The 13,389-nt window shown below is 36.0% G+C and overlaps 1 protein-coding gene across 1 annotated transcript in view; it reads left to right on the top strand.

Moving 5' to 3' along the window:
- Window positions 1-2,513: 2,513 nt before the first annotated feature.
- The window catches only part of LOC5568213 (dystrophin, isoforms A/C/F/G/H), a 352,533-nt gene continuing 341,657 nt past the window's right edge, over window positions 2,514-13,389 (top strand). Inside the window, 2 exon segments of the mRNA XM_021850748.1 lie at window positions 2,514-2,758; window positions 2,829-2,983. Coding sequence (XP_021706440.1) covers window positions 2,719-2,758; window positions 2,829-2,983 — 195 coding nt within the window. The 5' untranslated portion in view covers window positions 2,514-2,718.

Below are 13,389 nucleotides of genomic sequence, written 5' to 3'. Positions count from 1 at the left end.
TTTTTTTTTCTTGCGTAAAGCCATCCAATCTTGTTTATACAGTTGCTGCTGAATCTCATGCTCTTCGTGAATGTCGTCGCCGACAAGATAGTTTGTTGCTTTGGGCATTTGGAAGATTCGACTGTGTGTTGTACTGTACCATATTTTCCAGTCGAGCTATAGAGCGGAACGAAATAGACAGTTTTATACGTTTGCGAGGGATTCTTTCATTGTTCTCAGGTCATCTTAATTGAGTAAATCAGGGTTTCTCAATGATTCACTGTTCAGCAACAGCAAATCTTTGTTATGAGATCAATTATTCGGTTTGGGATATTTATTTTAAGAATCTCATACACTGGATGTTTGGGTGAAGGTTCAGATCATTGGATTGTTTTCTATTATTTGAAGAGCCACTAAATTTTTGACTAGTGTATGTACGACACTCAAAGGTCATCTTAGTTATTTTATATTCCAACTTTTGCGTGTTGACATTTTAATCATGGCAATGTTATATTTTTGTAATGATCAAACAAACTTAAGATGGTACGTTTCTACAAGGGTCGGGAGAAATCTCTATTTCTGTTTTGCGTGGTTTTAAAAATACATAGACCTTTCCATTAATTTATATGTCTCAATAAATAAAAATAATCTTCAATTAGATTGACATTAAAAGTTTCGATGTGCTGTTCAATAACTTATCATTAATTGCATTACTTACCAAGGTGAATCCAGATCATGTAACTTTTAAACCATCCCACTAACAAAAACTCCATCATGTGAAAACCATGAGAATGCAGAGGGGATCTCGGTCTCTAGTAACAATAGAAAACTTTCCCCCGATGATCGTCAGGACATGACCGGCGCCGTTATTGACATTAAATTTTAGAGTCATCAATGTACATTGAAAATGGTATGCTACTCCCAAGCTAAATCTATTGATTCCTTGTGCAATTTCGATTATTCTTGTCAATCACAGAGTAGCATATACACATTTTTTTACCAGAATCATATGCTTAACAAAATGCACAAATAACAAATAAGTTGTTTTAAAATGGTTAAAATTTGTTATAGTTTTGATATTGCATTCGTTTTTCATATTTTTGGCGTTATGTTTGGGACAGAGCCTGGTTCTCAGCTTAGTGTTCTATGAGCACTTCCACAGATATTAACTGAGAGTCTTTTTGCCATTTTTGCATGTGTATATCGTGTGGCAGATACGAAGATATTATATGCCCTGAGAAATCAAGAAAATTTCCTTTACGATAAGATCCTTGACCGGCGGGATTCGAACCCACAACCTTCAGCTTGTCTTGCTGAAAAGCAACGCGTTTACCGTTACGACTATCTGGACCGCCTATATTGTATTTGTGCGTTTGTTTGAAATAGAATAGAAATAAAATTTGCAATGATTTATTTTTTTAACATCCTTGAAACACATGTTATATATTTTTTATAATTACTCGTGTTTGTTATCTTTTTATTTTATACAAATTCTTCTGTTGAAAGCAACATCTGCTTCTTCTTCCTGGCGTGACGTCCCAACTGGGACAAAGCCTGTTCTCATGAGCACTTCCACACTTATTATAACCTTTAAATAGTTAAATTTAATAGTTAAAAATGTCGACGCATTGATAGCTAACTTTTTGAATTGAAGCTTCCTGTGAAAACCATGGAGATGCAGAGGTGATCTCGGTCTCTAGTAGCAATGGACGTCACACTAACATTTCTTCCCTTAATAGACGTCCATAAGAACGTGGCCGGCACTGTTATTGACATTACTTATGCTTATAAGCACTTCCACAGTTATTAACTGAGAGCTTCCTCTGCCAATTAATCATTTTCGCATATCTGTGTGGCATGTACGAAGATAAATATTCTGTGTCCTGGGAAGTCGAGAAAATTTCCAATCCGAAAAGATGCTCGACCGGTGAAATTTGAACCACCCTAGTAATTTGCATTAGTTAAATTTATATATGAAATACTTCATAGTGTTATATATTGAAGATTTTTTTTTCTCTTAAGCAATCCAAAATAATAACAGGAACAAGAGTTACATTACTGGTGATCCACCTATACCACCATGGGATCATTCGGTGCAAATTTTCAAATCTCGCATATTAAAAGTATAATGATCAGAAAAATCTCAACAGATTATGATTTGAAATATATTAGTCCCTTATTTGTTAACCATTACAAATATTTTAATTTACATTATTCACATTAGCTGTACAACAAGATGAAGTTATTTTTTGATTTTCGTCCACTTACCCCGTTGTACTTTATAATGGTTTCAATCCACTATTTATGTAGAATCTGTTTATAGCAGAATTCACCACAGTGACAGAGCAGGATTGAGCTGTAAACGTTTTTGAAAAACAATTTGAGAACACCTGAGCAAATGTATTTTTGATGTTTGAAAACTGTATTGGGATGGCCCTGTTGGGTGATTCAATCAACTCGATTACGTTTTAGCACCAACGTTGGATGCTTCTCAGTTTGTGGTTTTGCTTTGATGAGTCGAATATGAGTTTATCTAGCTACTGACGACGCATGGTCAACGTGGTTTACAATTAGCTGTTTTTCACCTTTGGTTGTGCGAATCTGACGTTATCTTTTCTAAGGCATACCGCTCACATGTGAGTGTGATAAAGTGTGAATAATAATGTCAACCAGTTCTACAATAGTGTTATCTGCTACTGCATAGCATTCAATGATATTTCAGTAAATGAACTGCGAACTATGGAAGAAAGGGTTATAAAATTAAGAGTGGTTGCTTTGGGTACGATTTTGACATATATTATACACAATCATTGTGAATAATTGTTTTTTTTTTTTATTATTATTTTCAGATGAAAGGCAGGACATCCAGAAAAAGACATTCACGAAATGGATCAACGGCTATCTCGCAAAATCAAATACCACTCCAATCAACGATTTGTTCGAAGATCTGCGCGATGGACATAAATTGCTTTCCTTGCTGGAGGTGTTAACCAACCGCACATACGTGAGTAAAATGTACAAAATTCTACAAGTTTTGCTAGGCGAATAACATATAGTTAAGCATATCTCGATTTTTACTTTGCGCTTTGACCTTGTTTAAATAAAATTATTAATGATAATCATTTAATAGACAGAACTTTACCGCTTAAGCTTACTGCACAGACAAACAGACAAAACAGTTAGAACAACAAATAATTTAAAATATAGTACCGCGAACATTAAGGTGATGATGCATCGAAGCCAAAACTCAAAGCACAAATCTGGAAAACCGAACATCCGCTGCTGAAAACTAAATCGATTGGTTACTAGCTGGTGGTGACCAATCGATTAAGTTTTCAGCTCAAACGGATGCACAGTGGACTTTTCTGCAAAAAAATGTCTTTAAATGCAATATCTCTGGATGCCGCTGGAATAAAATCGATCTTTTTACCGCAAAAGAAAGATTTTTTCATGGGCTAAACGTTAATGAGGTGAGTGTTCACTGCACGTTATTCTTTCGTACGGTTTTGGCCTATTAAAGGTCATTTTACCCTATTTTCAATGGAAATAATATATTTATAATTTAATATCTCTGGATTCCGCTGGAATAAAATCGATCTTTTTGCCGCAAAAGAAGGACTTTTTCATGGGCAAAACGATAGTGAGGTGAGTGTTCACTGCTTGTAATTTTGTCGTACGGTTTTGACCTATTAAAGGTCATTTTCCCCTATTTTCAATGGAAATGATATATTCATAAATCAATATCTCTGGATTCCGCTGGAAAAAATCGATATTTTTACGGCAAAAGAAGGACTTTTTCATGGGCAAAACTATAGTGAGGTGAGTGTTCACTGCACGTTATTTTTTTCGTATGGTTTTGACCTATTAACCCTATTTTCAATGGAAATAATATATTTATAATTCAATATCTCTGGATTCCGCTGGAATAAAATCGATCTTTTTACCGCAAAAGAAAGATTTTTTCATGGGCTAAACGATAGTGAGATGCGAAATCACTGCACGTTATTATTTCGTACGGTTTTGGCCATTTTACCCTATTTTCAATGGAAATATTATATTTATAATATAATATCTCCGGATTCCGCTGGAATAAAATCAATCTTCTTACCGCAAAAGAAGAACTTTTTCATGGGAAAAACGATAATGATGTGAAAATTCACTGCTTGCCGTTTTTCGCACGGTTTGACCTATTAAAAGTTATTCTTTCCTATTTTCAATAGAAATGATTAAGTCATAATTCAATATCTCTGGATTCTGTTGGAATAAAATCGATCTTTTTACTGCAAAAAAAAAAAAAAGATTTTTTTCATGGGAGAAACGATAGTGAGGTGAGAGTTCACTGCACGTTATTTTTTGGTACGGTTTTGACCTATCAAATGTCATTTTACGCTATTTTTTATGGGAATTAGATGTTTATAAATGTATATCTATAGACTCCGCTGAGATAGAAACGATCTGATCGCTTCTGAAGAAAGATTATTTCATATTTAAATGGATGGTGGGATGAGTATTCACAGCAAACGAGTTTTTTGCACGAGTTTGTCCGACCGATTGTCATAATACTGTTTTTGTTAGAAATTATATACTTCTTAATCAATATCTCCCAATTTTACAGAGATAGAACCAATATTTTTGCCTCAAAAGAAAGACATTTTTAATAGCAAAACAATATTGAGGTGAGAAGGTGGGGAACGTGATTTTTGCGTACAATTTTTGCCAATTAAAGGTTATTTTTTTATATCCTATTTTTTATAGGAATGAGATATTCATTAAACGTTTCTTTTGATTCTGCTGAGATACTAACGATCTTTGTACCTCCAAAGAATCAAAAATTTCATGAGTAAATTAATGGTGGAGTGAGTATTTACGATACGTTATTTTTTCGCATAGGTTTGTCATATCAAAGGTAATTTTACCCTTTATTTGTTAGAAAAGAGATATCTCAATATAAACCTTACCATCGATAAATATATATAAAGTAATTATTTTTATTATGGCTTACGGTCTGTTTTTTTGTTATGTTAAAACGTTCTAGAAAGACTTATCTTATCGGTACTTGGTCGTTGTCAATACCTAAAGTAGAAAGGTGTAATGATTTTTTTATTGGATGCGAGTACTGACGCTGAAAAAGACAACTGGTAATCGAAAAACGCGTATCTGTCAAAAGATAAGTAATCAGTATAGAATAAAAGGTACAAAAATCATATAAACTTTTTTGATCCTTTTCGTTTCAACTAGTACATACTGAGTTCAAGTGTCTATCTCGGCCATATTAAGAATAATCTAGCACCTCGAAATTCAACCTCAACCTACTCATAAGAAGGATTTTTTCATTAAAAAGTCGAAAATCGATTATACACCAGAAAAATCTAGTAAGTGCACTTAAAAATATTGTCGAGAATGGGTATAATGACCATCAAAAAAATAAATCGGTAAGAAAAATCGCGCGCCCTAATTACTCACCCAATTACCAATTTACTCGTAAAACTTAGTTACTTTTGAGGTAAAAAGTTCGTTTGTATCTCAGCGGAACCAAATATATATTATTTATAAAAATCTCATTTCTATGAAAAATGAAAATCAGTTCTAACAAAACAGAGTAATATGACCATCAGTCGAACAAACTCATGCAAATAAATCGTGGGGAAGTGGTGGCAAAATGAACAGGGGTGGTAAAATGAACACCGTGCCTTTTACCGAGGAAAATTAAATTTTATCACGCACGGACGATTTAGAGCATAAATCGGAATGTTCAGGTTGATGGTGGTAGTTGGTCCCTAATGATTTATCCTACCTCCGTTCTGGTCACGATCTTCAGATTATCGTGATTCGTCAACATTCGTATTGAAAAAGTGGTTGACATGGTTGAAATGGGGTTTGAAAGAAACGAATGCCAGAACAGGTATCCACCGGCGACGCCAAACGGACCAACGTAATGTGGTGTAATTTGGGATTAGTGGATTGAATACTGATATGTTTTGCCAAGCATCAATATGGGTGACTTTCGAGGATAGCGAAACGTAAGAGGGGTTAGGACAAGGTTGTGGATTTACTGGGTAAATCCATCACATTGGGGTTATGACTCTGTGTCTTATCAGGAATAGGGTCTGATTGGTATGGTAGTATGCAATAGAGTTCGGAATTGATAGACAGACTTTGAGGAAAGAAGTTTTGAACATAAGGCAGCAGCATCTTGGATCTTGGAGGGCGCAGGTCTGGAGAGTCTGGGCAGCTGTTCATGCTAGGTTACATTACGTAGAAAGTGGAATCTGTTTTGCCGTGCACAAATTATGGGAAGTATTTGAAAATGTTTTCTTGTTCAGGTTGGGTAACGCAAGAGAGGATTTTTAGCTCTGCGTTATATTAGGAGGATATTATAGTGCAGGGTCTACTGATGACTGTGTATTTTAAGGGTGATCGTATGAAAGCTTTGTTGAGTAAAGTTACCGTTGAATTTTTGCAGTTCGTAATTGTTTTGAAATGTTTGTCGGACAATAAGAAAATTTTCTAGGGTATTTGTTTGGATGCTAATGCATTATATTGTTAAATCTAATTGTTCGTATCACACGCGAAGCATAGCATAACCCAATGTATAATGAAATTAGGTTCGAAGAAAGGATTAATATTTGATCACTTAAACTTTACGCTGCAAGATATTCTTAGTCGTTTTTCTTTTTTTCTGATGTACAGGAATAACTGGTATATTTAGCTAAAATAATGAACAATCATACGCATAGAGCCTACGGGTCATGCAGTTAGGATTGAAATTAAATAATATTGCGCATTTCTTTCACACCACGGGTTTATCGCAGAAGTTTTTACATGTGCGGAGGCGTTGGTAGAGGTGCGCGATTGCGTCGAGTCGGGTCGGTGTTTTCAGCGGACTCATTTTTCGCAAATCGAAGAATGAGTGCTCTGAGGGCATCAACATGATTCGATGAGGTCCCACACTTTTATTTGCGCTTTTGCACTTGTAAATGTCTTACTAAATAGGAATACTTTGTGTTAGGGAAAGTGCAGGAGAATAAAATATAATTCATTATAATTTTCTGATAGAGGCAGAGTTCACATGTTACTTAGGTATTTAAAAGCAAATGAGAACCACATTAAATAATAGATAAACACTAATGCTCATATTTTTATATTTTCATTTCATCGCGGTCCTCATTGCTCAAGCGGAGACGACAAAACTCGAGGTGGATAGAATCGACGCAACTACGACACGGAAAAGAAACAGATGAGAAACTATCGATACATTTATTCAACTATAAAAACCACGTTTTAATGTAATGACTTTATTTCTTCTCGTTTCAGCAATCCAACAACCAAACCATCTCTACTATCTTTTCATTTCCTCTTCGTTACATTTATAGTCCCTCTGGCACTGAATCGAATGACGCATTCCGCTTTTTATTAGCGATGTCTTTGCTGTACGTTGAGCATGGTGTCGGAGGTGGTGTGCTGTGTAGAACATCGGATGTTCTACACGGCACGCTACTTCCGGCATTTTGTTTGGCGTGCGGGATAGGCAGTGCTAGTGATGATATGGAGGCCGCTATTCGGTTTAGTGCCAGAGGGACTATATCTATTTAATGTATCTGAAGCTTGTGGGACCGCTTTAATTCCGGCGCCTGCTTGTGGAAGATCCCGGTGTGCTAAACGGTATAGGACATGTTAACGGGGGAGGCTTGGTAGGTCCTCACCTAGCCCGTGTCTAGATGGGCGGATAATTGTCTGCCAGGGTGTGGATTGAGCAATTACAAATTACAAATCGGAATGTTCAGGTTGATACGGAGGTCAATTGAAGTGAAAATATCAACGAAAACTAAGATTTTAGAAAACCACGTTTGAAAATTAGAACTTACGTAACTTTTGGCTCGGGAGTCAGGTGGTTTTTCAGTAAGGTGAATATCGGTATGATAAGATGTCAAATTTGATACCTTTAGATTTCTTTTTGGATGGGTTACAATCATTAATGGATATATTTTCGGGAATGCAATGAAAATTTTCAAAAATATTTGTTTTACTCACGTTTTTTGCATGATGTTCATTTTACCACCAACAGCTGTTCGTTTTACCCACATAGTGCAGGTAAAATGAACATTTGCATCGTTTTTTGTTAGCCATAGAGATATGTGCAAATTTTTCTATTGCAGTCTGAATTCGTGTCGCTGCTATAGATAACATCCCTAAGTTTGATGTTGTGCGATAGAATTATACAAATTCCTCGATTTTCTCTCAGAAATAAGATGATATCCTTAAGGTGTTCATTTTACCACCCCTTCCCCTACGTCACTTTCGTTTTGCCCATGAAAAAAATCTTTCTTTTGCGATGAAAATTTCGATTTAATTCCAGCGGAAACCAAGGATATTGATTTACGAATATATTATTCCATTCCATATTATTCCATTTAATAAAGGGTAATATGACTTTTAATAGATCAAAACCGTACGAAACAGTACCGTACTGTGAAAGCTTACCCCAAGCAACCAATAGTTCGGATTGTACTTAAGCAGTGAACTCCAAAGTTCACTTTTGGTACAAATCTAGTTTCAGTGAAACTTTTTCGCTGATTAAGAGAACACCATGGATATTAAATGAACTTCATTCTCAGAGAAGTAACTTATGAACTCATCAACAACTTGAAAGTTCAGAACAAATTTGAACTGAACTTCTTTTGTACTTGAAGGTAACAATCAAACTTAAACGAACTTTATGTAAACTGTAAAGTTCGGTTAACTACTTAAAAAGGGAGCTGATTAAGCAAAACATGCCCTTTTATCCGAACTATTGGTTGCTTGGGACCCCATTATCGTTTTGCCCATGAAAAAATCTTTCTTTTACGATTAAAAATATTTTATTGCAGCGGAATCCAGAGATATTGAATTATGAATATATCATTTCCATTGAAAATAGGGTAAAATGACCTTTAATAGGCCAAACCCCGTACGAAAAAATAACGTGCAGTGAACAGTTACCTCACTATCGTTTAGCTCATAAAAAAATCTTTCTTTTGTGGAGAAAAGATCGATTTTATTCCAGCGGAAACCAAAGATATTGATTTATGAATATATCATTTCCATTGAAATTTAGGGTAAAATGACCTTTAGTAGGTCAAAAACGTACGAAAAACTAACGTGCAGTGAACTCTCACCTCACTATCGTTTTGCCCATGAAAAAATCTTTCTTTTGCAGTAAAAATATCGATTTTATTCCAGCGGAATCCGGAGATATTGAATTATGAATGTATCACTTCCATTGAAAATAGGGTAAAATGACCTTTAATAGGCCAAAACCGTACGAAAAAAATAACGTGCAGTGAACAGTTACCTCACTATCGTTCAGCTCATAAAAAAAATCTTTCTTTTGCGGTGAAAAGATCGATTTTATTCCAGCGGAAACCAGAGATATTGATTTATGAATATATCATTTCCATTCAAAATAGGGTAATATGACCTTTAATAGGTCAAAACCGTACGAAAAAATTACAAGCAGTGAATTCTCACATCACTATCGTTTTGCCCACGAAAAAGTCCTTCTTTTTCGGTAAAAATATCGATATAATTCCAGCGGAATCCAGAGATATTGAATTATAAATATATTATTTCCATTGAAAATAGGGTACAATGACCTTAATAGGTCAAAACCGTACGAAAAAATAACGTGCAGTGAACTCCTGCCTCACTATAGTTTAGCCCATGAAAAAGTCCTTCTTTTGCCGTAAAAATATCGATTTTATTTCAGCGGAATCCAGAGATATTGAATTATAAATATATCATTTCCATTGAAAATAGGGTACAATGACCTTTAATAGGCTAAAACCGTACGAAATAATAACGTGCAGTGATCTTTCACCTCACTATCGTTTAGCCCATGAAAAAATCTTTCTTTTGCGGTAAAAAGATCCATTTTATTCCAGCGGCATCCAGAGATATTGAATTTAAAGACATTTGTTTGCAGAAAAGTCCACTGTGGGATGTTTGGTTTTCTAGATTTGTGCTCTCGAAAATTTGAGTTTTGGCTTCGATTTATCTTCACCTTAACACCCAATGCTAATAATACTGATTTTCGCCTTACTGAAACAACCTGGCGGTAGTACGCATCGTCAAATTCGAACAGAAGCGTTACGGCAATTTGTCAGCCATTTCTAAAGGATTGAAACTTATTTTTTGTTTGTGGACACAATATGATCTTATTGCCAACCTTTTGCTGTCCGGCTTTCTTGGAATATGCCCTGCCGATCGTATCCTGTCAGCTTTGACTACCTTCTAGATACTGTGTTCGCCGTAGAGGTGGGGTCGTGGTTTCTGCGCGATGCCAAAGATTGTCCTAACCACCTAACGTTCGAAGGATCCAAGTGCTGGGACGTTTTTCTCGAATATTTGGCGCGGGAGTGAATCTATTTTGACTGCAGCTTCTTGAGGGCCATAGTAATGTCAAAGTTTGTCGAACACGCTAATAAGATTATATTGAGTTTTAACATTGTTTGATCGAGATTTGTTCTCCACAGTACCCAGGAATCGCAGTTTTCTGAATACAGTCGAAGCTTGTTATAACGACATCGCAAGGGACCGTCGTAATAGAGAAATGTCGTTATAGAGAATAGCGATAACATTAAAATCTTTTTCAAGGGACCGAAAAATGTCGCTATAGAGAGCTTTTGTCGCTATAAAAGTGGTCGTTATAACGAGCTTCGACTGTACATATATATGGTTTAAAAAACACACATTGACATTAGTTTTTCAGGCTGTAATCGACGGGAATCGATCTATGAAAATTATCTATGAATTTCAGGCTTTGGAAAATCTTACGATCATTGACATACGAGCCATAATTTCATCCCATTTATCCGCCTGCATTCATACAACACGCATGACATTTATCGTTCGTGGAAGATAACGAACCATGAACGAAAACAAGACAGACACACACCACCCACTGTTTGGCGCCGATCACTGTGTGTCAACACTTGCAACATTCATTGACCCACTCTCATTCTGATCAAGGAACAAAGGCGAATATTTTCCATTTTCTGTGCTATGTTTGCAATCAAAGGGGTGTTCAATGATCCAATAGATTATAATTAGGTTGTGAGAGACTGGCATTAACAGAAAATATGAAAATTATTACCAATTTTATGCAAAACATGAATCACCCGAATGGCTCGATACTGTTGCAGTCTGTGAGAGTTGCTGGTCTTGAACGCTCTCGTGCCACGTACCAAACGAGATAATGAATGTTCACATTTATAGGGCTCTCCGATTGCGATGTGCTACGAACTGTTATGGTTCGCGAACTGTTACACTCTCCGAATATGGTTCGATCGGCTTACTCGGATCAAAATCCAAACACTGATGAATTTATTAACCATTAACAGCGTACATGTTGCTTTCATTACCAAAAATGCCCAAAGATCAAAAACCGCATCGCAACCTGATGATAGTTAAATCGCGCATGAATAAATGAATTCAACAAGTTAGCACTTTAGTTGCTTTCTTTTTTCCGAGTGGCGATTGTTCTGATAGCATTTCATTGACGATTCAAAACGATTAGAAAACAATCATCATCATCGACTGAGACGAAGCAGTGCAAACGTGTTCATTATTTACTTTCGTCAGTGCGCATCGTAGCTTCGTGCTGTGAGTACACGAATGTTCTCTGCTCTTGGAAGTTTTTTTTAAACTACCTAAAGCAAAAAAAACAGTACTTTTCAGTACTATTTTTTCTACTATTGATCCCTTTACGAACCTTGTTTGGACCCGTTGGCGAAAGCTAGCGGTGGTAATCCTTCTTGGATATCATTTTGGAAAAAAAAACATCTTAGGAGATCTCGTCTTCTTTCGTTTATTCATTAAACATGGTTGCAACTACAAACAAAAGAAAGGGTGAATATCTGAATTCACAACTTCCCTCCAAAAAAATGGGGTTTAAAACGGTCAAGAATGGAAGAAAGGACGTTTCTCCGGTATGCGAACTTTCTTCCAAGGATGAAATGGATAACGTTGATAATTGCATCGAAATGAGCAATCAGTTGCGTTTTGCCGGAAACTTTTAAAGATCGCGAACTTCTTCTCAAACACCTTGAAGAGAAGAAGCCCAATTTTTTTACTTATAACGACAAAACTGAACGTTTGTTCAAAGTCGTCTTGGAAGGTCTCTCAAGTGACTATAAGTCAGCTGAAGAGATCAAAAATGGAATAAATGCTTTCCTTGGATTTTCACCAGTTCAAGTAAAAAAGTTAACCCAATCTGGCATTCTTCGGAAAGGGCTTTCTCAAGAATATTATTTAGTTAACTTTAACAAATAATATCTTAATAATATTAAAGCTTTAGAAAAAGCAAGACTTATGTTCGATGTCCGTGTGACATGGGAACATTTTCAGAAACCTGGAGAAGATTTCCTTCGTCCTCCACTTTTTTTGACCGTCGGTGCCAAAAGTGGGTCATGGTACAAAAAATTGTCGCATGGATGCTAAATGCATGATTTGCGGAGGTTATTCTCACGCTAAGGATGGCTGTCCTGTGAAGGATGATACCAAAAAGTTTGTATGCGCAAATTGCAGGGGGCATTCTAAGTCTAACTTTTGGGATTCCCTTTCGCGTAAGCGAGTTGTCGAGGCTCGTGCCAGGCAGATAAACGACTATGTCCCTTACGATAACGGTAGTTTCCGGAATTCTCCTGGTAGAGTATCGAACAACCCAAGTAACCATATAGCACTTTAATTCGCCCTCGGTGCTTATATAGGGCGTTTGTAGAGCTTGCATGCCCTATATTAGCCGTATAATAGCCCTATAAGCCCAAAAAGGCGAATTAGCGGGCTAGTGGTTACTTGGGAATGCTCATTTTTCAGTTAACGATCGCTTGATTAACAATCATACCCACCAGGAAGATTACAATAATGCTCATTCACAAACTAATTTTATTCCGTCGGGTAGCCGTTCGAATCTTTTAATTTCGAATGGATCTACCCATGGATAATCCTATGCCTATATCGTAGCAGGTAATCTGAACTACTCCCATTTTCATACTATGAGTACCCGTTCTAATTGTTTCAAATCAAATAGAAACAAACTCTGCCGCCACATGTAACTTCTACTTCGCTTCTTCGTCTACCGAAAATTCTAACGGAAAACCATTAGATAATGTACCCACTTCAAGTGATATGTCTCCCTCTAATATTATTTGTCTAACTGAACAATTGAATCAAATGATTGATGTAATGTTGAAAACTACCAATATGACTGAAGCAGTGCAAGTTGGTGTAACATTTACTAATCAAATTGTTATTGGAATACGTATTGTTATTAATGATTAATAATAATAAATATTTTAAATTGGAATGCTCGTTCTTTGAATGGTAAAGAAGACGAGCTGTTTAATTTTCTTACAGCTAATAACATACATATAG

The sequence above is a fragment of the Aedes aegypti genome, chromosome 3, assembly GCF_002204515.2.
Source record: "Aedes aegypti strain LVP_AGWG chromosome 3, AaegL5.0 Primary Assembly, whole genome shotgun sequence".
Taxonomy (NCBI): domain Eukaryota; kingdom Metazoa; phylum Arthropoda; class Insecta; order Diptera; family Culicidae; genus Aedes; species Aedes aegypti.
The sequence above is the reverse complement of the archived record's forward strand: the minus strand, read 5'-3'. Positions and strand labels throughout refer to the sequence as shown.